The 24,015-nt window shown below is 55.0% G+C and overlaps 1 protein-coding gene across 2 annotated transcripts in view; it reads right to left on the bottom strand.

Moving 5' to 3' along the window:
* Nucleotides 1–958: 958 nt before the first annotated feature.
* The window catches only part of CACNA1S (calcium voltage-gated channel subunit alpha1 S), a 31,252-nt gene continuing 8,195 nt past the window's right edge, over nucleotides 959–24,015 (bottom strand). The window contains exons 3-44 of one of the 2 annotated variants that reach the window (XM_090124373.1): nucleotides 23,539–23,678; nucleotides 22,648–22,778; nucleotides 21,956–22,108; nucleotides 21,515–21,720; nucleotides 20,872–20,975; nucleotides 20,218–20,366; nucleotides 19,623–19,704; nucleotides 19,267–19,427; nucleotides 18,447–18,672; nucleotides 17,889–18,096; nucleotides 17,497–17,617; nucleotides 17,104–17,218; nucleotides 16,910–17,003; nucleotides 16,692–16,761; nucleotides 16,419–16,551; nucleotides 16,132–16,261; nucleotides 15,954–16,013; nucleotides 15,290–15,396; nucleotides 14,818–14,905; nucleotides 14,451–14,558; nucleotides 13,926–13,978; nucleotides 13,555–13,701; nucleotides 13,100–13,301; nucleotides 12,105–12,263; nucleotides 11,731–11,841; nucleotides 11,404–11,487; nucleotides 9,282–9,338; nucleotides 8,751–8,879; nucleotides 8,402–8,467; nucleotides 8,037–8,128; nucleotides 7,516–7,675; nucleotides 6,974–7,101; nucleotides 6,449–6,545; nucleotides 5,835–5,937; nucleotides 4,799–4,900; nucleotides 4,553–4,677; nucleotides 4,047–4,175; nucleotides 3,449–3,639; nucleotides 2,710–2,774; nucleotides 2,160–2,257; nucleotides 1,579–1,683; nucleotides 959–1,410 (exon numbers count right to left, since the gene is read on the bottom strand). In XM_090124373.1, the coding sequence (XP_089980499.1) occupies nucleotides 1,150–1,410; nucleotides 1,579–1,683; nucleotides 2,160–2,257; nucleotides 2,710–2,774; nucleotides 3,449–3,639; nucleotides 4,047–4,175; nucleotides 4,553–4,677; nucleotides 4,799–4,900; nucleotides 5,835–5,937; nucleotides 6,449–6,545; nucleotides 6,974–7,101; nucleotides 7,516–7,675; nucleotides 8,037–8,128; nucleotides 8,402–8,467; nucleotides 8,751–8,879; nucleotides 9,282–9,338; nucleotides 11,404–11,487; nucleotides 11,731–11,841; nucleotides 12,105–12,263; nucleotides 13,100–13,301; nucleotides 13,555–13,701; nucleotides 13,926–13,978; nucleotides 14,451–14,558; nucleotides 14,818–14,905; nucleotides 15,290–15,396; nucleotides 15,954–16,013; nucleotides 16,132–16,261; nucleotides 16,419–16,551; nucleotides 16,692–16,761; nucleotides 16,910–17,003; nucleotides 17,104–17,218; nucleotides 17,497–17,617; nucleotides 17,889–18,096; nucleotides 18,447–18,672; nucleotides 19,267–19,427; nucleotides 19,623–19,704; nucleotides 20,218–20,366; nucleotides 20,872–20,975; nucleotides 21,515–21,720; nucleotides 21,956–22,108; nucleotides 22,648–22,778; nucleotides 23,539–23,678 (5,250 nt within the window). In that variant the 3' untranslated portion in view covers nucleotides 959–1,149. The remainder of the gene's footprint in view (nucleotides 1,411–1,578; nucleotides 1,684–2,159; nucleotides 2,258–2,709; nucleotides 2,775–3,448; nucleotides 3,640–4,046; nucleotides 4,176–4,552; nucleotides 4,678–4,798; nucleotides 4,901–5,834; nucleotides 5,938–6,448; nucleotides 6,546–6,973; nucleotides 7,102–7,515; nucleotides 7,676–8,036; nucleotides 8,129–8,401; nucleotides 8,468–8,750; nucleotides 8,880–9,281; nucleotides 9,339–11,403; nucleotides 11,488–11,730; nucleotides 11,842–12,104; nucleotides 12,264–13,099; nucleotides 13,302–13,554; nucleotides 13,702–13,925; nucleotides 13,979–14,450; nucleotides 14,559–14,817; nucleotides 14,906–15,289; nucleotides 15,397–15,953; nucleotides 16,014–16,131; nucleotides 16,262–16,418; nucleotides 16,552–16,691; nucleotides 16,762–16,909; nucleotides 17,004–17,103; nucleotides 17,219–17,496; nucleotides 17,618–17,888; nucleotides 18,097–18,446; nucleotides 18,673–19,266; nucleotides 19,428–19,622; nucleotides 19,705–20,217; nucleotides 20,367–20,871; nucleotides 20,976–21,514; nucleotides 21,721–21,955; nucleotides 22,109–22,647; nucleotides 22,779–23,538; nucleotides 23,679–24,015) is intronic. The other variant, XM_031608573.2, reaches the window with a different exon arrangement.

A 24,015-nucleotide genomic window follows, 5' to 3' on the forward strand; every position in this document is an offset into this window, starting at 1 on the left:
CACTGTCCACCTTGTAGGAAAAGCAGCACGTCCTCAATATCCACCAAACAGAGCAAATGCCAGACAGCTCCGCAGCCCCACAGCGCTCAGGAGGTGTCAGGGGGTGTCCTGCCCTGGGGCAGCACCCTGGGGTGCAGGGCTGTCCCTATGGGTTCTCTGCTGCCTGCGTCCCCTCTGCCAGCACAGCTCTTGCTGCAGATGGAGCTCAGCAACAGCCACCTCCCTTTTATTAAGTTAACAAAACGCCCTGCTGGAGAGCAGACATGCCCCGTTGATTCAGTATCTCTCCTGGGACCTATCAGTTTGCTGCGTTTTGATAGATATTAGGCAAAGAAAACTAGTGTTCAGTTTGGATGGGCTGGAGGCCCTCTGAAGCAAGAACCCTGCCAAAAGCTGACCCAGGGGGACAGGGCTGCCCCAGCGCTTGGCAAACACATTCCTTCTGGGGCACTGAAGTCCGTAAAACTGAACCCTCAGGCAGACCCCTTCCTGCAGAGCAATGACCCCTCTGCAAAGTTCCCAGCCTCAGGCAGATCTGCTCCAAGCCATGCTCCTCTGATGGTGCCCATCTCCTCCCGCAGGTCAGGCTGGGCTGCAAGCAGGCGGAACAGGGTCTGGCAGGGACATGACTCAGGGTGCAGCTGCTGGGATGCCAGTGTGTAGCCATCCTTAAAGTGACTGACTGAGGCAGGAGCACATGGGAGTGGGGAAAGATCTCAGGACCAGGACTGGGGCTGCCACATGAATCACAGAATCATTAAGGTTGGAAAAGTGCATTAAGATCACCAAGTCCAACCACTGGCTCATCCCCACCGTGCCCACTAACCACATTTCTAATCACTGCCAGCTCTTCTTAAAGCCCCTTCCCCCAGCTGGTCTGAGTCTCTGCCAGCTCAGGCAGGCAGCAGCCTGCAGCCAGGAGAGCAGAGGAAGGAGGGGACAAGGGGAACCCACGGAGTCACACAGCAGGGACACTTTAATGATCTGTCCAGCTCCTGCAAGACCCTTCTGGCACAGCATCATCCTGTCCTGTCACCAGCATCCTGCAGACCCAGTCCAAAAAGCCTCCTGCAGCCAGACAGAGCCCATCAGCACTGCTCTGTTATCCCTCCTAATGGGGCTGTACCCATGGGCTGCATGGCAGGCGGCTCACAGGCGAGCAGCAGAACTGGTCTGATGGGATGTGGCCACACTGAGCCCTGGGGTGCTGACTCCTGATGCAGCCAAGGTGTCCTGGGGGGCAGAGCTGCTTTCTGTGTCCCGCAGTGCTTCTCTTCCCTTTAGCAGCTCCACTGCTGCTTTCTCCACTTCATCCACCTCCAGCTGACTGCCGGCTGCCATCTCATCCCTGGTCACTGCAACGAAGGATGGGTCGCGGGCCAGAGCTGCGAGGCCCCTGGAGATCAGAGCCTGCAGCAGAGGAAAGGATCACAGCCCCGCGTGGAATAAGTCTGTAGCAGAAGGGCTCACGCTCACTGCCTTCGCCCTGCTGCCCACCTCCCTAGCTAAGCTCTTCCCCTCAGTTTCCCACCATGGAATCTCACCACCCCATTTTCCCTCTGCCAGTCTGCACATTACCTCTTGAATGAGGAAGGTGATGGCAGGAGTGGAAGTTGTATTTGTGTCAGTGCTTTCATGCCACCGGGGTTCTGAGCTGGATGCTGCTGCTGTCACTGTGCTGTCCTGGATGAAAGGAGGAAGGAGCTGCAGCTCAAGCATGATGATGATCATGGAACACCCCTGTGTTAATTTTTTCAGCCGCAACCCAGGCTGCACAGGGATTCCCATCCTTCTGAATTTCCTGGGTCCAGTGCAACACCACCAATGGGACCAGCAGGGAATCAGCCTTTACCCCCCTACCTGGGCACTGAGGCAAGAGCCAAGCACCCAGGTGATAGGGCACAGACAGCCAAGGGCAGCAGAGGAGTGTGGGATCAACTCTGAGACCCTATTTTTTCTGACCTGTCTCCAGAAGCATGAGGGATGCTGCTCTGAGCTTCCCCAGCATGGATCAGCACTGAGGTGGGGGCTCCTTCCCCGAGCTGATGAGGAAAGGAGGCTCCAGCAAAGCTGGGCTCATGGCAGGGAGATGCTCCTTCCCAGGATGTTTAGCCTATGACCCCACTTTGCTTCCCTTGGACTCACGCTGTCCCCTTTACCTGCTGGGGATGGAGGCACTGCCCTGATGCTGGGTGATGCTCAGAGGCAGCTCCTCGCCTCCGCCGCAGCCTTTCCAAAGGGATGGGGAGGTCAGTCTCTAGGAGAGGGAAAGGTGGGAATATCAGATGGGCACACAAGCAAGGCCATCACAGCCCAGAGGGGATCAAAACCAAGGAGACTGTATATAGGGGATGGGACCAATGGAAATCCCAGCTCCCGCCTCTGCCCCACATTTGCTCCTCAATCCAAGTCAGGAAGGAGGAATGGTCCATGATCCTCTATTCCTGAAAATGAACATGGCCTTGTGGCCTCACTGCATGGGGTCCCTGGTCCTGCCTCAGCCCAAGGCACAGCTCCATGCTCCACCACCATGCAGGTGGGGAGGTGGTCCCTTGGAGCTTTCCAGACAGGTCCCACTGAGCTCAGGGGTCTCAGTTGGCCTTCCAAGCTGCTAGGAGCTGCACCTCCTCCTCCTGCATTCTGTCACCAGCCCCTTCCACCACCCCGGACAGGCTGACATGCCCTACAACAGGAATGATGCTGACTCACCCCGTGCTTTAGGCCTGGGCACTGCTGGCACTGCTCTCCTCAGCACCTCGTCCTCGTACTCCAACCTGGTAGGGACAGGCAGAGGGGTCAGCAGAGCAGGGACCACCACCCTGAACCCAGGATGCAGCCCTCCCCATCTTCTCCACTCTGGGATGGGTGAATAATGTGCAGACCCCAAGAATCAGGATAAGGATGTTCTCTTACACTGGTAACCCTTATACCCGCATTAGGCACTGGTGGCCCTTGGCACTCAGAGATTGGTGGGGAAGAGAAAAGATCATCCCTGCATTTCCTGTGTCTACCTTGATCCTAATGGCCCTAAGATGAAGGAATGATGAGAAAGGTGTTTAGGGCACACAGTGCATGGAGTCACACATTAACCCTATACGTTAATAATTAGGGTCCTCTTATAGAGGAGGAAACTGAGGCAGGAAACAGGCCACGAAGGATGTCCTGATGCTCAGGGAGAAGAAAGAAACACTGACATATTCCTGGTTTTCATGGTCCTCTCCAAGGGCCATAACTGCTGTTGCCCCAACGCGTTGCAATGGGGGTAGGTACACAGCCCACATCCAGAGCGTGCCCACCCTGCACATCCCATCCTGGGACATCTCTGGCGATGCCTCCCATACCAACGGCCAAATTTCTCCACAAAGCTTCTGTGTCTGCAGGGTCATTTCTGCACTGGCACCCAACCTGATTCCCCCCCACAGCCCGCAGGGAGCTCAGCAGCCCTTACCCCTGCAGCCAGTTGGCGTTGTTGACATTGGTGTTGCCTTCCTGGGGGAAATCGTCGAGGAAGACAGGGGAGTCGAGGTCTTCACTGCCCACCTCTGTAAACTGCAGGGGCCTCTGGCTGGCCATGTGGGGCTGCAGGGGGCTGCTTGGCTCCAGGAAGCTGTCCACCTGGCCAAACAAACCGCCCGTCCTCTGCAAGCAACAGGAGGGCATCAGGAGGAGATGCAGAGCTCTGGAGCCATTCCCATGGAGGAAATGCGTTTGGGTGCCCATGGGAATGGCAGCTTCGTGCTTGTGGTGTTCTAAGCTGCATTGCCCAGGTGGGAAAACTGAGAGGAGATGTGATAAATGTCGTGCAGCAGCACTGGGGTCAAACCCTCTGGGCTGGCAGCACTTTTGGACACAGCAGAAATTCTTTACTGTGAGACCAGAGCCCAGGCTGTCCAGGATGCCCTGATGCTCAGGGAGGAACACTGTTATATACTTCTTGCTTATGGTCAGACTCATCTCTGAGGACTGTTTTCTATCTGCTGTACCCATGCTGAGCCCCAGTACATGGCAGTGGGGCTGGGTAGGACAGCTCCCACTGCTGTGCTCACCCTGTATATCCCCTCCTCCATGGCAGCTTCCACCATTGCTCTCTCAAGCTCCTCCTCAGCAGTCAGGTCTCCAGAGATGGCTCGATGAATTTCAGGAGCAGCTTCTTCTTCAATGCTCCTCAGCCCAGCCTGGTGGGGACAGGAAAGCATGGCTGGATGTGGGCTGGCACTACAACCCCTCTCACTTCGGGTTTTAGAGAGGGAATTGTGTTAGAGTTTGGTCCCCGGGCCACAGTGAACCACGCTGCCCTGCCAGCTGCCCCTCCCAGAGATCCTGTGGCTGGTTGATTCTATGCTTGGTGACCAACTCAGCACTGATTCACCTGGGGCCACCTCATTGCCAGAATCTGAGGGACAGAGGACCCCATGTCCATTTCACCCCTGTCTCTCCCAGTCACCAAGGTCTTTCTAGACTTGGGAGAGCCCCCTTCCCCTGTCTGCAGGATGCCCCATCGTGCCCTCCTGTCCTCACATAGCATCACCCCTCCACCAACCACACTACCAACCTGGATCTCTACAGGGTTCTTCTTGGGCCGGTACCCATAGTACTCCTCCTGGCGCTTCATGAACTTCCTGAAATGCTCTTGGATGAGGAAAGTAGCATAGAATTTGCCCACAGTCACCTCATCATCTGGAGGGGAGGAAACCAACCTGATGACTTTGCCCACCATCATGCCCTGAATTGCTGCAGCAGCTGAGCCCCCCGGGCAGGGGGAGGTTGGCCTCTTGGGGAAGTACCAGTGGTGATGTACCTCCAATAGGTGGGATGACCTGGTCCAAAAGCTTCATACTGGTTCGCTTCCAGATTTTTTTGATAATGGTTCTGAGCTCCTCATTGGCCTGTTCAAAGTTACCTGTGGGAAAAGGGAGGACAAAGAGATTCATTCTCAGGGGAATATGGACATGAACAAAGACAAAGTGTGTGGAAACCTGGCCAGGCTCCTGCAGGGTGTGACAGCTCCTCGGCAGTCTCCCCACCCAGCAGACATGAGCTTTGTAGAAATTAGGCTTTGATTTTAGCAAAAAGTCTGTGTGCATCCATGCTCTCAGATCTCCTGTGATCCTCCCAATGCTCCCTGCATTGTGCTGGATGCTGTGTTCCCCACCCCAGCTGAAGGGAAGGCACCGTGCCCTGCTACTGGGAGATGCTGGCCTCAGCTGGCCCCACTGCCCAGCTCCACCTCCTGCTGTGCTGGCTTCTCATGTGCTGCTGCCTAACCCACGGGCATGGAAACAAGTTGGTGTGGTTTCTTACCAAAGCAGAGCTTTGCAAACCATGCTGCTGGCAAGGAAGAAAGCAACTCCTCCCCAGCACAGCTAAATTCAAAGAGGAGCCATCCTTTTCCACTCCAGTCTGAGGTTTATGCACACCTGAGGAGATGCAGAACTGGAACAACCAGTGCTATGGCAGGTGCAGGGGATCAGACTACACTCAGAAGTGTGGGAAGGAGTCCAGCAGCTGAGCACTAAGGCAGGAATTGGAACTGGGTCAGAACTGCTCCTGAGCTGCACAGTGAAGTTACACAGCTGGGGTGGCATTGGTTTGCTCATCACGGTTGCAACACGTAGCCCTGCAACTAACAACCCCCAGGCTTGGCCTGATCCCCACACGTGCCCATGGTCTCTGGTCCAACACTGATATAAAGCTGAGGGTTGGAACAGGGGGTCTTGCCCACCAGCAAGGTGCCCTGAGGTCCTCAGACAGGGCAGAGAAGGGTGCATAACATGCACCCTGCAGCACAAGGAGAGAGTTCCCCATGCTGGGGAAGCAGACAACAGCCTTCATACCTTCTGTCTTGATCTTGAGGGCCGTCCTCACCAGCGCAAAGAGTGTTGCATTGAAGGTGACAGTGCCATCGCTGTTCAGGGGCATGTTCATGCACACCAGGCGCTGCGAAACAACCAGCAACCGTGAGCTGGGTGGCAGAGCAGGCTGTAAGCTCCCCACAGATGTACAAGCTGCCCTCCCTGTGAGCCTCACAGAGCCCCTGGCTTTGTGCAGAGCTACACCAGGGGCAGTGCACCTAAGACTGTAGAGCTGGAGGCTTCACCTCCCCCCATGGAGATGAGGATGCACAGATGGGGAGCATCCCAGCACAGCTTGGAAAACTCTTTGCAATGAGGGCTGTGGGGGAGCAGCACCTCAGTGCCATTCCTTGGGGGTGGAGATGAGCTCAGACGAGGGCTGAATCCCAGAACCCTGAAATGCATCAATTCCATCCAGGTTGCAGTATTGCTCATTTCCCTGACAGCTCCTCTTCAGTAAATACCAGAAGTCAGAGTATGAGCATGAAGATGACATTGGAAAGCCAGCTGAATTCTCCTCCTCATCCTCCCAGGGGAGGATGCAACCTGGGAAGGTGCCCTCTGCCCACATACCCTCCCATCTCCTTGACTCCTACCTTACAAGCTACACGGTGAGGGCAGAACTTCCCAAAGCCCAGGGGAGGTTGGATACGTCTCAGCAGGGTCACCACATCCAAGTGCTTGATCCTGCCCCTGCAGAGGAGACAAGCTGTGTCAGCAGGGCTGTGGCATGCAAACAGGGACAGGGTTTTGAGCAAGGGCTGCGTGGGATCATCTTCATGGCCTGCCCTGTACTCCTGTGGTGGGCAAATCCCTTCTCTGTGCTCCTTTTGGGGGAAATGACTGCTCCCCAAGGCAACTGAGGGTAGATACAGATGAGCAGTGGCATGAAAAGAGTCAGCAGCAGCTCTGGACTGGATGAGGCTAGGACAGGAGGTCTGGTGTCCCCAGACCTCCTGATGGCTTATATCAGCTCTGGGACAAGCTGGCAAGTCCACACACACTTCTACTGTGGGATCTAATGCCAGGCAGCACTACAGCTCACTCTGCCCTGGGTTGCAGCAAGGGCAGCCCCAGGTCCTGGCACTGCTCTCCACCTGCCATGCCACATGGTCACTCACTTGGCCTCAGGGTCGTATTCAGCCCAGATCCGTTTGAACTCGTCCAGGTGGTGGGGGCCCAGGATGGACCAGTCACGTGTGAGGTAGTCAAAGTTGTCCATGATGACGGCCACAAAGAGATTAATGATCTGAGGGCAAAGGAGAGGGTTGCTGTCTTGAGTCAGAAGGGGCTCAGGGTCCTCAAATCAAGGATGTTTCTGATGACCCCATACAGAGCTGAACCTCCCATCCAAGGGCACTCTGTGAAAGGCTGCAGCAATTCGGGGCAGCTCTCCCCCCTCCACCCTCATAACAGACAACATGGACACTCAGTGCCTGCCTGGACAGCAGCACATGGAGCTGTGTGATGGAACTCAGGGGATTTGGGGCCTCAGTGGAGTGCAGCACCAGGCGTAACATGGCCAGGGAGGTGGGCTGGGGGATTTGTGCCTCTGGGAGGAAGGTGCTGTGGGGTCAGCCCCATGAGATGCTCAGCAGCCAGGAGCTGCCCCGAGCCAGGACTGGTGTGTCAAAGGGAGTTCAGACTGCAGCAGCTGCCATACCAGGAAGGCACAGAGCATGTAGAAGCTGATGAAATAGAAGTAGGCAAAGCCCGTGCCACAGGTGTACTCCTCGCCCTCCGCGTAGTCGGACTCAGGGTCGCACCGCTTCCCATAGCTGCAGTCCAGCAGGATCTCCTGCCAGGCCTCCCCCGTGGCACACCTGGGGAGAGGGGTTGCTGCTGGGATCTGTTATTGCACGCTCCGCCGTGAAGTGTTTGGAGTCAAGGGAAGCCCTGGTCTGCTTTTTTGTTTCTCCTTGATTTTTCTGAAAATTCACTGATTAAAATCTAGTCTTGGAAGGAAACATTCAGAACAGAAACCCCACAGGGCTCCTGGTCTGCAGCTCAGCCGCACCAGGCGAAGCAAGAGCCACCCCTAAAATGCTTCCATTCCTACAAGACATTTTTTTCGAGGAAAGCAAATTAAATCAGCTGCAGACATGCTGGTGTCCCTTACTCCAAACCAGAGAGCTTTCACACTGACCTGCAGCCCAGCTCCCTCCTGCAGCCGCCACCACTGACCTGAAGAGCAGCAGCACAGCTTGTGGGAAGGTTTGGAAGTTGTTGTTTCGGTTGATCTGTGTTCCGTCCACCATGGCAATCTTCCCAAACATCTGTAAATCACACTTTCAGGTCTCCAGCATCCTTCCTCAGGCACTCTCTACCTTTCAAAGCCCCTCTGTCCTTAAGTTCCTTTTCTGCTTGGCTTTGGGTGCTGAGGCTTTTGGGGTTGGGGGCATCCTTGTAAACCAGGGAAAAATAGTCCCAGCACATGTAGTCCCTGGGAGTGGGTGGCAGAGAAGCCAGTCCCTCTCCATCCCATCTCCCAGATGCTACCAGGCTGAGGTCTATCTCTGTTCAAGAGGAATTCCCTGTGCCCCTCTCACCTGCATCCCAATCACAGCATAGATGAAGAACAGCATCACGATCAGCAGGGCAACATAGGGCAGAGCCTGTGACAAAAGGACCACAGCGTGTGAGAGACATTAGCACAGGACCAAGGTGACCCAGGGACAACGGGCTGGCTCTGGAGCTGCTCAGGGGGTCAGCACTTTGGCCTGCACGTGGAGAAAAGACAGCTTTCTGCTCCTCTCACCCCCCAGACACCCTCCCACCAGCCTCACACTCCAGTTCTGGTGCATGGGATGCCCAGCTCTCTGCAGCCTGAGGGGAGGAGTTCTCTGCCAGTCCAGGGTGGGTGCTTGTCTATGGAGGGGAGTGCTGTTCCTCACAGACCTGGAAGGATTTGATGAAGGTCCACAGGAGGGTCCTGACACCTTCTCCCCGGCTCAGCAGCTTCACCAGCCGCATCACCCGGAACAGCCGGAAGAAAGTGATGGAGACACGGGAGTTGTCATCCGGGTCCTGCAGGCAGAAGAGGACAGCAGACAAGAGAGGAACAGATCTGGGGGGGTAGGGGTCCCCAGTCCTCCAGAGATGGGGCAATCGCAGCTTCTCTGGAGAACCTCTTCCAGTGCCCAGCACCCTGGCACCCCTAAGAAGATTCCCTGGGGACAACTGGGGGCACAGGGATGCACCAGCCTCAGCCTCACAGCCTCACAGCCTCACAGCCAAGCTCTACCCGTCTTTGAAGCTTGGCACTTGGGCTTCCAGAGGGGAGATCTGCACACCAGGAAAAGCAGCAGGGCTTGGTGTGTCTTCATGACATGCAGGACACATGCATGTGCTGGCCACAGGAAGGCTGGCAAGGGTAAGGGCAGCAAAGGGGGAAGGGAACCACTGCAAGCACATGCAGCTGATATTTACAATGTTATCACAGCCTCCGCCAAGGCAGTACAATCCGCCACTGGATGCAAGAACAGTCTGTCAAGAGAACAAGAGAGTCAGCAAAAGGGAGGCAGAAATGAGAGACAGAGGAATGATTGCAGGAAGTGGTGGTGCAGACACAGAAGAAAGAGTAAGACAGAAACTGGGGACAGGAGGAGGAGACTGAGAGAGGAGCACAGGGGAAGGATGGGCAGGAAGCCAACATTGGGGCTCATCAGACAAGGCACTGTGTCTTTTGCGGGGCAGACAGATGGCCATAGGAACACAGTGACCACGAGGGACTTATCACCTCCATGCCCCATTGCATCTCACCCACTGCGCCTGGGACAGAGCACACTGGCCAGGAAATCTGTGCACAAGCTCAGGACAGGAGGATTTAGCTGCCTGCCAGCAGTTACCTCCCAGACCAGGCACAGGACTGCGGCAGGTGGGATCTGGACGCCAGCTGACAGGTTGAAGCAAACCCACAGCTCCCTGCCCTGCAGGCTGTGCTGCTCTGCTCTGCCTCTTTGAAAACCCAGCACACAGCACTGGTTTGCTGGGGAGCCAGCTCCGATGGGCACAGGTCCTGCCAGCCCCATGTTCTCCACAGGGCGGCACTGCCAGAGGGTCTCCCACCTCCACTTCCCCCTTCCTGAGACCAGAGGGTGCCCCATCCCTGGCGGTGATGAAGGCCAGGTTGGGTGGTGGGGCTCTGGGCAACCTGATCTAGTGCCTGATTTAGCAGCTGGCAACACTGCCCACAGCAGGAAGGTTGATCTTTGAAGTCCCTTCCATCCCAAGCCTTCCTATGATTCTATGAATATCCCATGGGGTCTGTGGGAACTGGTGATGGAACAATAGTGAGAACTTGGGCTTTGGGAGGATAAAGGGCTCCTGATAGCACATTCTCATCTCCGACAGACAGAGACATGGAGTGGAAAAGAAGCAGAATGGAAAGAGAAGAAGAGAGGACAGACTTTGCAAACCAGAGCCTTGGGGCACTCAGGAGTGGCTCAGCACTGAGAGGTGGGCGCAGACTTCTTTTGTGAGGGTCACACTTCTGAAAAAGCAGCAGCCACCAAGGACCCTGCAGCAGCAAGGTGAGCGGCAGTGGGTGCAGTGATTGCACGCAGCTCCCGGGCGCTCACTGGGAACACAGTGAGGCTGAGAAGCCCAGAAGCTCCAAGAATGGCCACACAGGGCGGAACATCTGAGGCTCTGTGAGCCCTGGAGCATCCTCCAGAGAGGAAGGTGATTTGCCAACAAAGAGCCCCTAAGCACTCTGCCCAGCACTGAGAGCAGCCGGAGGTCACTCAGCACACCATGGCTGTGGCACTGATCCTACAGCTGCTCCCACAGCTACTGTGAGATGTGTCAAAGGCAGTGCATGACCTCCCTCCTTCCACATGGGGTGAGGAAGTCCCGGTGCTGTGACAGGCAGTGGCACGCTGGCTTACCAGCACTGCTCTGAAAATGCTCCCAGTAAAGCATTCAGCAATTAGCCACTGCCTGCCCTCAGCCCTTCACTCAGTGTATGTGGTATAGAGCTTCTGCAGTAGTGTATAGTGTATACATGTGCACACATACACAGCGTATTGATTGCTGTATACAAGGACACTCACAAAGCAAATGCACTGAAATTTGACGTGTCTGATCCACCTACAGTGTGGACCAGCAGTGTGCTGTGAGTACAGGGAACCGAGGGGAGCACCTTTTCTTCCCATGTGCACTGAGGATGGACACATGGGAGATTCCCTGTCCAGAGGCGCACACATGGAAGACAAGCAGGGCAAGTGGGGCTGGGGTTGCCACACACTGTGCTGCTCATGGCCCAGCTGGGACCAGGTATGCTGCTTGCCATGGGATCCCAGTGTCTGCAGGCTCTCGGGAAGGGAGGGCACAGTGTGACATGTTGGTAGGCTGGGTGCAGACCCCTGTGTCCATGAAATAGCCATGCCACAGACTGATCCTGGCTTCTCCCTCCTCAGAGCATGGCAGAGGGAGAAGAGAGGATGCCCGTGCCCCACAGAGCTGGGGCATCACCAGCTCACCCTGGGGCAGGTGCTGCAGGCACCGATGCTCCTTGGGACACCCTCTGCCCGAGCAGCCTGACACTTACATCAATCTCGCTGAGGATGACATCAATGATGCTGCCAATCACTATGAGGAAGTCGAAGACATTCCAGGGGTCCCCAAAGTAGCCCTGCCAGGAAAGAGCAGACCTGTGCTGGAACCCATAGAAATGAGAGCCTAACAAGAGGGACTTAGCAGACCCCACACCTTAGCTGCCAGGCTGTGGTGTTGCCCCAAGCACAGGGCTGGCAGAGGCTGCCTGTCCACTGGCAGCACCAGGAAAGTGAGCACCCCAAATAGCATCATCCAGGATGAGGAGGATCACCTCACTGCCAAATGCAATGCTCTGTGAAAGGCTATGGCCTGCTCTCACCTTGGCTTTAAAGGCCATGAGCTTGAGGATCATCTCCAGGGTGAAGAGGACAGTAAAGGCCACATTGAGGATGTCTGAGACGTGGTTCATTTCTGCAGACTGGTTGTAATGCTGAGAAGGCAGGAGAACCCCATTAGCCCACAGCAGTCCCAGCCTCCCCTGTAAGCCGAGAGGCATGACGTCCATCCTCTCCCAGACTCATGGCTCAAGAAGGGTCAGCAAAAATGAAAATCCACTCCTTGCAGCTCCCCTCATCCAATCTGCCCCACTTTGTCCCTTGCCAGCAGCATGGCCATGTAAGAAAAACCCCAGGAAGGATTTCTGGGAGCCATGGGCACCCCTCCACCCACCGAGCCCTGCACTCCATCCCTTACCTGCATGCCCAGGCAGATGGTGTTCAGCATGATCAGGAAGAACATGAGGTACTCAAAGTAGGAGGAGGTGACCACGTACCAGATCTGGTACTGGTAGGGGTTCTTGGGGATGTACCGCCGCAGCGGGCGAGCCTTCAGTGCGTACTGCACACACTGGCGCTGGGGAGAGCAGGGCAGTGTGACCACGTGGAGCTGCACAGGGCAGCGCCAGGGCACGGGCACAGAACACAACCCTGTAGATGCCAGCCTGTAGCCCTGTGACGGGGGGCAGGGACAGCAGTGGTTGTTACTGCTGTGCTCTCTGCAGAGGCAGCCAGGTGGCACTCAGTGGGGACAAGTTTCCAAAGCCACCGCTTGCCTTTGCAGATGGCCATGTTGATTCCCAAGCCCTGAGGTTGCCCAGGCCCAAGGAGTTCTGAACACCTCCAAAGGTGGAGAATTCTGGGCAACATGTTCCAGTGCTTGACCACCTTCACCATAAGTATTTTCTTATGTTTAAATGGGATTTCTTGTTTTCTTCAGTCTGTGCCCATCACCTCTTGTCCTATCATTGGGTACCACTGAGATAAGTCTGACTCCGTCTTCTCTACACCCTCCCCATCAGGTATTTATGCCCAGAGGTAAGATTCCTACAAGCCTTCCCTTCTCAACACCAAATAGTTTCAGCTCTCACTATTCCTTTGCTGGACTCACCCCATGCCCACGCCTCTTGCACTGGGGAGCCCAGAACAGGGCACAGCCCTCTGCTCCAGCTAGTGGGCAACACAAATCCCATCCTTGATTCTGATCAAGCTTGCCCTTCCCTTGGAAAGCTGATACCTGGTGCAGGCTTTCTTTGTGCCAGCCAGGAGTGCAGCTGCACCTGCCCCAGCAGCGTGCTGAGACCTGGGGAAGGTTCAGTTCATCCTGGGGCAGCAATGCCAGCACTCAGAGCTGATGCAGCTCAAGTAGAGCTAGGGCTGGTCCAGCTCACCCCATCCCAGCAGCTCCAGTACCTGGTTCTTGTCCAGCTCGCAGTTCTTGTACTCGCTCTCCCCCTGCTCCTGGAAGGTGACAATGACAAAGCCCACAAAGATGTTCATCATGAAGAAGGCAATGAGGATGATGTAGATGATGAAGAACATTGCGATCTCCACCCGGTAGTTGTATATAGGGCCTTTATTCTCATCATTAGTGTCAATGGCCCTGTACAGCAGCCTACAGGAGGGAAAACAAGGCAACAGAGACCCCAGTTAAGGGGAGGAAGTCCATCTGTCTTCTTGGAGGATACGGAGAACGCTGGGGACATCCTAAACCCAAAAGAGGTGGAACAGGAGCTCATCCCATTGGCTCTACAGCCCCTACCAGGCTAGCCCTGCTGCTCAGCCCAGGCAGCATTTCTTTCCCTGGTAAAGGCTCCGCAGCTCACAGCACAGACCCGGCCCTTTGGCCCTGCACACACCAGACTCACTCTGGCCAGCCCTCGAAGGTGGAGACAGTGAAAAGCGACATCATGGCTGAGAAGACATTGTTGAAGTGAAAGGCATTGTGGAACCAGACCCGCTCCTTCAGCTCGATCTGAGTTGGGTCCCCATCCACGTAGTTGATGAAATGCCCCCTGCGGCAGAAGAGATGCGGTACTCACCCAGCACAGCCCCTGCCCACCCACTGCTTACCCCTGGGAGGGGATGTGGCCTTGTGCTATTTTTACCCCAGGGTGAGGGGCAGCAGCACAGGACCCCCAGCCCCTTATTTTTATCTGCAAGATCCCCATGCAGGCACAAAAATGTCCCCATACTCTCTGCTGCTGCCCTGCTGGGCTGCACTGCGGGGAGCTCTTACCTGCACTCCTTCTCTGTTAGCTTGGAGGGATCTGTGCAGCTGTAAAACTTGCCCTGAATTTGACAGAGATCAGAAAAAGCTGTGATTTTGCTGTGAGCTTCGACTTTTGCACAGACCCATCAGTCCCTTCCCAGCCACCATGCTAGCTCTGGCCTCTGCCTCAGCCCAGCATGCTTACGTGCTGCCAGCACAACCCAGCCTGGAGCTCACAGGGTGCCCTGGGGCCATGGCAGACCCTTTGGTCAATCCTAGGTCAAGACAGACAAACACTGCCTAGTGATGCAGTGGGAACGTTTCTTCCAGAGCCCCAGGCTGAGACATAACCAGCTCATCCTGCCTGGCAGCAAACTATTTGGAAAATAAAGAAAGATGCAACCAAAATAAATGAACTAGAAGTTAACACATGCTGATAGGTCAGCTCAGTCTGCAGGGAGTCCTGGAAGCTATCCCCACATCAGTTAGGAATTTAGGCTCAGTTTTTAGAACAAAGCTGCCCATCTCCTGCCCATCTGAGACATCTCTCACCTTGAAGAGCTGCACCCCAATGCAGGCAAACATGAACTGCAGCAACGTCGTGACGACCACAATGTTACCAATGGTTTTGATGGCCACGAACACACACTGGACCACGTGCTGCAGAGGTTGAGGACAGAGGACACGTGAATGTGCTTGCAGCAAGGTCTCACCATGTGCCCCTGGCCCATGATAGCAGGGACAGCCCCAGCAAAAACAGACATGTGTAAAGCAGGAATCTGCCAAGGGGCAGTGGGATGGCGCAGGCTCCTTCTGTAGATGGGGTGTGGGAATTGTGTTCCCAGCCCTGTGAACCCTACAGGGCGCAAAGCCTGCCACATAACCTCCCATGGGTTGAGGACCCCAGCCACCTTCTTACCTTCAGCCCCTTCGCCCTGTTAATGGCTCGCAGAGGCCTCAGCACCCTCAGCACCCGGAGGATCTTCACCACTGAGATGGTGCTGGACCTGAGGAGGAAGGCAGGACTGAGACAAAGCAATTTCCTCCATGCTGGCACCCCAGCACAGCCCCACCAAGGCTCCAGTGCTGAGGGATGGCAGAGATGTCACTAAAGCCATCATCCCACATCAGGGTTAGGGACACAACCACTTGGACAAAGCGACTCCAGACTGAATTCCCACCCAGAACTTTTCCTTTGTCACTCAAGGAGTTTGCTTCCCAGCCTCCCGGTCACCCACGCCTGATGGCCACAAAGCTACAATTTTGGGGTGCTAACACGCAGCACAGGGTTAGCAGCTCCTCTTCTACCCAACAGAACCAGCTGCACCACCCCAGCTGCCTCACCAGGCCAAGCAATCAGTGCCCGCTCCACAAAGCATGGAGGTGCTTACTCGAATCCCATGGAGATGAGGGACACAGCAACCACCAGCAAGTCGAGGATGTTGAATGAGTTCCTGCAGAAGGAGCCTTTGTGCAGGAAAGCACCGTATGCTGTCATCTGGAGAGCAGAAGGGGTTAGCAGAGCAGCCAGGCAGGGCTCAGGGCAGCGTCCCTCTGCAGCCCCAGGCAGACAGGGTGCAGGGAGCTTCTTGCAGCTCTGCAGGCTCTGTGCTGCTCACACTCTGGCTCTGAAGCCAGGCAGACAGCTGGCTGCAGCTGGAATCCTCTGCATAGCACTGGCTGGAAGCAAAATTCTTCCAGTCATTCAGCAAATTGGAGAAGAGTACATGTCTTACAGTGAGAGCAATATGCAGCAGCTGCTTGAATTATTGTTTTACTTCACAGATTGTCATTGCTTACTCTTTCTGATTTTTTTTTCTTAACAAAAACGCTGTCGCTGAAGCCCATCTGTCCCAGCACCACAGCACAGCTGACACAGCTGCCTGACGTGACTGCACAAGGCCCCTGGGGCAGATCACGCATTGCCAAGACATTATGAGCTCTGAGAACTTCAGGCTCAGCTAACAGCTTCCCCTCGTGGGGCCCGGCACTTGTGCCCATGGCCAGAGCACATCTAGACCCATGTGCTGGGACCACAGAAGCAGAGAGAATTACCTTCAAGACAATTTCAACAGTGAAGACAGAAGTGAAACCGATGTCAAAGTATCCAAGAATCTGGGGGCATAAGCACCAGAATTAAATGAGAGTTGGGTGACATGAGAAATGCAGTAACTCCAAAAGGCCCTCTGCTCTGTGCAAGGAGGAGCACAGCCCTGCGGAGCCACAAAGGCACCTGGTTGCGGAACGACTCGGCTCGGATGGGATCCTCAGCTGCCAGGGAGATGCTGCTGAGCAAGATGAAGAGCAGGATGAAGTTGGTGAACCAAGTGGCGTTGACGATTCTGTGGCACAGCATCCGAAACCTGCAGGGGACAAAGACAGCATAAGACACTGCAGGAGGGACGTTAGATGGGGGCCATGGTAGCCAGCAAGAGAATTCTGGCTAAGTCTTGAGAACAGAAAGACCCCAGGCACAAAAGGATGTCTGTGCCAGCAGCAGGGAGAAGGCACAGTGCTTACTTATTTGTTGGGCTGAAGATGAAGAAGGAGCTGGCTTCAGGCATAGGCACAGCCTTCTCTTTCAGCTGGAGCTCTGCCAGAGGACGTGGCCGAGGACTCAGGGGGATTTCAGGCTCATCCTCCTCATCATCACCTGCAGGGTGGTCAATAGGAAGATTTTTTGCAAGAGAGGCAGTGTAACCTCAGTGCCCCGATGTCATAACCTTCACTACGTAGCCAGGCTGCGATACCATCCCTCTGCAACATCCCAGTATTTCTGGGGACAAGACTGACCTGGGAAGTCTGCGGAGGGGTAGGGATCCTTGATTTCATTGACATTGGATTCAAATTCATCCACTTTTAACTGAAAGAAAGGAGAGACCAAGAGGTAGGCATGCAGGTAAGTGTGCCACATTCAGGTGAGCTCCAAGCCTTTGTCAGTCCTGGCTGGGGGCAGGAGGCACCTGCTCCTTCACCAGGACCTCCCCAGGGCCCAACCCACCATCACTGACCTTGGCTGTCGTGGGAATCCCTTCTCCCTTCGCTTTCTGCTCAAGTTTCTTTGCCAACATCTGCTTTTCATCTTCAGACTTCTCTGGGTAACCTCTGAGTGGAGGGCAGAGCAAAACAAGGACAGAACTCAGGGAAGGGGCACAGGTAATGCCATTCAGTCTTGGTGCCCACCGCCCTGTGCTGCAGCACTCACCTGGACATCTTGCGCCGCTTGCGTTCCTCAGCTTTGGCCTTCTGAGCTGAGGTCAGGCTCTCAGCCTCAGCCAGATTATCAACTGCAATGGCCAGGAAGACATTGAGGAGGATATCTGGAGGGCTAGCACTAAGGACATGAACTTGGCTATTTGGAGGATATAGCCAGGGCATTCTGTGATCTCTGGTTTGCTCTGAGAAACCTTCCTGGAGATGAGCCCTGGCTGGTGATCCCTGACCCTGTGTATTCAAGCGCTGAGCTCTGGGCTGATGGCCCCATCCTTCAGCTCAGTCCTTACATGCACACACACACACACACAGCAATCTGCACAGTCCTGTGCAGCTGGAGCAGTCTATGGGGGTGGGTAGACACAGCCTTGACATCAGAGGATACAGTTCCCACAGACAAAGAGGATGATGAAGTAAATGCAGACCAGCATGCCAGGGAAGGATGGGCCCCCGTAAGCCATTATCCCATTGTACATTATTGAATTCCAGTCCTCTCCAGTCAGGATCTGAGAGAAGAGCAGACACAATGTGAGGAGAAGCAGGACAGAACCCCAAGCTCAGTCCTGTGCTCCGGTGTCACTGCCAGATCTCACATCCTGCTCCACCCCTGAACCTACACTCTTCATGACCCCATTCCTATCTTCCTGTTCCAGCCTCAAAGCCAGACCACCTCCCATGAACCCATACCTCTCCTAATTCCGACGAGTCCCACAGCCCAGGGAAAATCCAGGCACCCCATCTTACATCTCCCTTGCCCTGCTTGCTGCAGCCCCATACCTGGAAGACACTGATGAGGGCCTGGGGGAAGTTGTCGAATGTGCTGCGTCGGACTTCCATGTCCTCAAAGTCATACATGCCCCCAAAGAGCTGCATGCCCAGCAGGGCAAAGACAATGATGAAGAGGAAGAGGAGGAGGAGCAGAGAGGCAATGGAGCGCACCGAGTTGAGCAGAGAGGCCACCAGGTTACTCAGTGATGTCCAGTACCTGGAGAGAGGAGTGTGCCAGAGGTGGAATGGGGCAACCAGTGAGTGGGCTCTGAGTGCTGGAACTCCTCCATCCAAGCCCGAGGAGGTGGAAATGGAGCTCCAGGAGTGGTGTGGCAACCAAGACAGCCTGAAGCCACTGGTCCTGGACCTCAGCACCCCCATTTATCTAAGCTGAGCACACAGAGCTCCAAGGGATGCCATGAGACTTCCACTAAGCCCTGCTCTGTCTTCCTCCTCGCTCTCACACCACGTCTTGGGGACAAAGAGAACACTAGCATGGCCTCGTTCACCACCGCAGGAGCCTGACACCTGGGGACACCAGCTCTGCTTCCCAGCTCCCACACCAACCTGGTGATCTTGAAGATGCGGAGCAGCCGGATGCAGCGCAGCACAGAGATGCCCAGGGGTGACAAGGTGCTGAGCTCCACCAGGATGATCTCCAGGACCCCCGCACACACAACAAAGCAGTCGAAGCGGTTGAAGAGGGACATGAAGTACTGGCGCAGGCCCAGTGCGTACATCTTCAGCAGCATTTCGGCCACAAAGAGTGCAAGCAGCACTCGGTTGGCATTGTCTGGGGGGAGAGAGTCAGGCCATCAGAGCATGGACCTGTTCATCTCAGCATGGCACAGCAGGAAGGGAAGGAGGACATACTGCCACATCCTGCCCTGCCACCATTGCAGCAATAGCAACTTTCCAAGAAGGACCCAGGAAAGAAGGATAAAGAGAAGGGTGACACATGCAGTCACGTTCGAGTCCACAGAGTGTGTCTGCATGCAGTGAGTGTACGCATGGCTGAGCTGTGTGTGTGTGCTACACGCCATATGTCTGTGAGCATGTGTGGTGTGATAACACACAGACACCTGCATGTCTCTACTGTGTGAGTGTATGCAGTGTGTGCCTATGTGCACTATGCATGTACACTTGTAAATGTATACACTCTGCCTGTTCACTGACAAAGAATATACTCTATGCACATATGTGCACACAGAATGTGTGTGCAATGTGTAGTTGTGCACATGTGGACGGTGCACACACACCTGTGTGCGTGGGCATGTCTGCACTGTCCGACAGTTGCTACGCCAGTGGCTGTGGATGCACAGTAAGAATCCACGCGTGTCTACATGGTAGTGAGGTGTCCTGGACCTTCCCTCTCCCTGGGCCTTACCTTGTACAATTGTCAGCCATTCAGGCTGGAAATGGTGCTCAGAGGCAATGGAGAGGGTGTTCAGTGCCACCAGCAGGATGACCAGCCAGTAGAAGAACTTGGATTTCACCACATCCCTGCACTTCCTACGAAACATTCGGTTCCAACGCCTCCACTGCCGGCTGGAGAAAAGGCCACAGGGTCAGCAGGGCCATCAGTGCCAGCAGAACACAGAGCAAAGCCACCTCTGCTTCCTTTTCCAGGGACTCTGCTCCTCCTGAGCACACAGCCCTTGGCTTTCCCCACAAAACGAAAAGCCTGGCCCAGCCAGGGCTGCCAGCCAAACCCAGGAGATGGTTCAGCCTGTGCATACTCACAAGTAGAGAATCCATTTGTTCATGCCCTCAAGTTCATACAAGCTCTCTGTCTCTGACCCTCCTTCATCCAACGGCATCATACCTACAGAGGGAACGACAGCACAGGCTGCCCTTCGAGCCCGTGGAAAGAACATGCAGGAGGGCATCTCTCCCAGAAGCAAGCCTGGAAGAGTGCCCCCATCAGAAGTGATGTGGAGAACCACTGTCCCAGTGAGACAGCAGAGACAAGCTGAGCAGGAGGCTGTAACTGCCAGGTGCAGCACGCCCAGCAGGCCCCAGGAACACCCTTCCTGCAGCAGGAACAGCAGCATCACCAGCACAGAGAAAACTGGGCTCAGCTGGGATGTGAGTAAATGCAGAACAGAAGGAGAGCACTGGCTGCAGGTGTGGAAGACGAGTTTGGTCTTTCCCCAAGCCCTCTTGGGAAACTCATGCATCTGCCAGTGGGAGAGCTGGTAACCCTGCAGTCTGCTAAGGACAGTGGCTGAGGTAGAGCTTCTGCAAAAGCATTTTGTTTCCTGGGTTTTTAGATAAAACAAGACTGCAACTTTTCCAGTGCTCACCCAGGAACCCAACCCACACAGACTGCTGGTACCTTCTCCTCTGGTCCGGTCACTGTCCATCACCTCCGCATGGGTGATCCAGTCCATGTAGCCCTTCAGATCCTCCTCCAGCTGCTGCTTCTCCCGCAGCTTCTGAAACGTGCCTCGTGACTTGGCCTTCTCACGCTCTTTGGTGAACTCCCTGGGACAAGGCAAGCAGCAGAGAGAGGAGCTGTGCAGAGGCCGTGTACCACAGTTGTATGGCAGACTGGTCCTTGGACAAGGACACAGCCTGAACTCCCCTAGCATCAAGAGACCGCTCTACTGACTGTTCTCTCTCTCTCGGCCTCATTCCATGATCCAAGATCACGGGATATCACCAACTCCTTGTTGGCTTCCCCCCCACCACCAGCGCAGCTCCTCGCTGCAGGAGGCTGCGGCTAGACAGGCCAGCTATGGCTAAATGCTGCATCTGCTGATGGGTGCTTGTACTACAGGAAAAGGATTTCTGCACTGAGCTAAAATCTCAGACGGTCACAGAAGCTGGTACAAAAGGTAACTGGAAGTTCAGTGTTTCTAAGCATGCAAGGAAAAAGGCTGACTGAAAGAGGACAAGGAACAGAAAGATATCAAGGCTTTCTTCCCACACAGGCAATGTCCACACTCTGCTCACCAATCTGGCAAAGAGAAGGGACCAGGGCACTTACCCACTGAGCACCCCCAGCACCAGGTTGAGAACAAAGAAGGAACCAAGCAAAATAAGGCTGACAAAGTAGATCCAGGGCCATTCATTCCCAATGGCATCATTAACCTGGCAAGAAGAGAGGCAGATGATGTATCCTCAAAACACTCTTCCAGCTGTCTTTCCTGGGAGCCCCCAACTGGCTGCAGAAGCTTTGTTCCTCTGAAGGGAGTGTTTGGGTGGAATATAAATTCTCCTGAGAGCCTAGCTCCTTACCTTAGTGGAGGAAAAGCCAGACGTAAGCATTTGGGAGCAGATTTACACATCAGTTTCATGCCTAAGCCTCAGCAAGACAGTCTCCCACAGACCAAAAAACATGGTTTTTTTTTGTTGGAAAAACATTGAGTGGTCTATAACCTTTCCCAAAGCTGGGAGATAGAGCTCTCTGCTGTCTGTCTATACAGAGAGCAAAGGCTTCTTGGATAGTGACATGTGGACATGCGTGGTGCGTGATGGGATGTGCAGCACAGTGTGAAGATTGCTGGGGAAGGGCATCTTTCCATGGGGGCTGACCTAACCCTACTGAAGGGTCCTCCTGCGTCCTGCCAGGCAGAACTAGCATTCACCAGCACCGAGCTGGGCACCCAGCCCAGGCCACTGGAGCTCACCCAGTAGAGCACTTCGGTCCAGCCCTCCATGGTGATGCACTGGTAGACAGTCAGCATGGCAAAGCCAAAGTTATCGAAGTGAGTGATGCCGTTGTTGGGTCCCGGCCAGCCACCTCGGCACTCGGTGCCATTGATGGAGCAGTGACGCCCATGGCCAGAGATTGTGCAGGGGGCTGGCTTCTCTGACCCTACTGTGGCAATCACATCTGTGGGGAAAAGCCATAACATAAGTGGCAGGTTGAGCAAGATGAGCAGTTCCCAGCACCCCCAGATCTCCTGCAGAGGCTTTCACTACTTCCTCACACCATCCACGTCCTGTACCACGCGCCTTTCCAGCCTGCCACACCACACTCCCAGACTTTCTGCTACCACAGAGGCTCTGTGGTCCCCACAGCCACACAGAGGTATCTCTGACTTCTCACACCCCTGCCACAGCCCCACCTGTCCCAAGGTAGTAGCAGGTCTTGTGCATCTTGCCCTTGAAGAGCTCTTGCCCCACGATGGCATAGATGATGATCATGAAGAGGACGAGCAGCGCGATGTGGAGCAGAGGCACCATGGCTTTGATAATGGAGTTCAGGACAACCTGCAGACCTGCACCAGGGAGAAAGGAGAGGGCCTCAGCCCCATCCCAAACAGCTTTGGGTGCACCATGCGTTCCTGACAGACCCTCTGAAATGCCCCACACCAAGGGAAGTCCCAACATGAACTGAAATCTCTGCAACAATTTCTTTCTTTCTTTCCACCCACCATGCAGGCACCTGGAACACCCCAGCAGAGCCATTCTCCAGGCAGCACTGGAGACTATTTCATGCCCATTCATCTGTTTTGTTGCTCTCTTCATGGCTGTATCTACATAAGCTACAGGAAAATGAGAGCTCTGCCAAGAGAAACTAGAGTGAGACCCTGAACGCACCAACCACCCAAAGGTGCTGACACCAAGCCACACTGGGAGTTATTGCATGCTGACCTGCAGATCCCAGCACTGACAAATTCAAGCAGCAGGGAGATGTGACATTCTGCAGCTCTTCCACATCCATAATGTGGCTGAGCATGGACCAGCAGCAAATGGAACCTGTCCTATGGCCGACCCACCCCACAGCCCCTCCTGTTAACAAGGGCCCGGCACTCACTTGGCACTCCAGACACCAGGCGCAGAGGTCTCAGCACACGAAATGCTCGCAGGGCCTTCACATCAAAGCCACCTTTCCCTCCCAGAGATCCCTCCTTTGCATTGATCTGCTCCAGGGTCATGGTGACAAGCCTGAAAGAGCCAGGGCACAGTGCAGGGAAGGGAAAGGGGAGAAGGAAGGAAGGACGAGGAGGAAGAGAAGTGCATGAGGACGGAGACCAGGAATCTCTGCTGGAGCAGCTGGTGCAGGCAGCTCTGCTGAGCACCCAGAGGCCCTCCCATCCTATCCCTGTGGGCCCATTCCCTGTGCCAAACAATGGAAGACACTGTGCCCTCCTGCTACCCAGGGCGAGGAGATCTGACAGGCACAGGCAAGAAGAAACAGGAGTTACAGAGGGTTCCAGGGCGAGAAAATGGGGCCCTTGGGAGGCCACGAGCTGATGCCTCAACTTGAGGTCAGGGCAAATGTTATTGCTCTCTACATCTATCTGAAAGGAGGTTGGAGCAATGTGAATTGGTCTCTGCTGCCAGGTAACAGTGATAGAACAAGAGGTGATGGCCTCACACTGCACCAGGGGAGCGTCAGGTTGGATATTAGGAACAATTTCTTCTCCAAAAGAGTGGTCAGCATTGGTACAGGCTGCCCAGGGAGGTGGTAGAGTCACCATCCCTGGAGATTCAGGAAATGTGGAGATGCAGCACTGGGAGACACGGTCAGTGGGCACGGTGGGGATGGATTGGGGTTGAGCTTGAGCATCTCAGAGGTCTTTTCCAATCTTAGTGACTCCATGATCTTGCCCTAAAACCCCATGCTGTCACCAGAAAAAAAGAGCGTGGTTGACAGGCTATAGACCATGCAACTGGAGTGCCAGCAGCTTTCCCCCTTCATTACCCCAGGGACACGATGGAGAAGTCGAGCACATTCCAGCCATTTCGGAGATAGGCGTCCGTATGGAATAGAAACCCATAAGCTATTATCTTGAGCATGGCCTCGATGGCAAAGAAGATCAGGAAGGCGTATTCTAACTTCTCCTGGGGATTGCAAGCAGCAGAAAGCACTCTGTTAGAGCAGTGCCACCATCCTCCGCCTCACACCACACACGGCATCGCTGTGACCACTGCCCCACAGCTTTCCTCCCACAGCCTCTCCCACTGAGGCCATGCTGGGCCCGTCCTGCAGCCATCCCACAGCCGCCATGACACAAGCTGGCTGTGCCGTGGTTCCCTGGTGCCCCCCAGCCCTCAAGGCCCCCCACCTAACACCAGACACCAGTATGGCAGATTGAGCTGCTGGAAGGAAACCGGCCCTGGGGCTTCACCATGCAGAGCTGTGCCTGCTGCCAGCTGAATCCTGGCACCCCGCACAGCC

The sequence above is a fragment of the Phasianus colchicus genome, chromosome 25, assembly GCF_987193195.1.
Source record: "Phasianus colchicus chromosome 25, bPhaCol1.hap1.1, whole genome shotgun sequence".
NCBI classification, from domain to species: Eukaryota; Metazoa; Chordata; class Aves; order Galliformes; family Phasianidae; genus Phasianus; species Phasianus colchicus.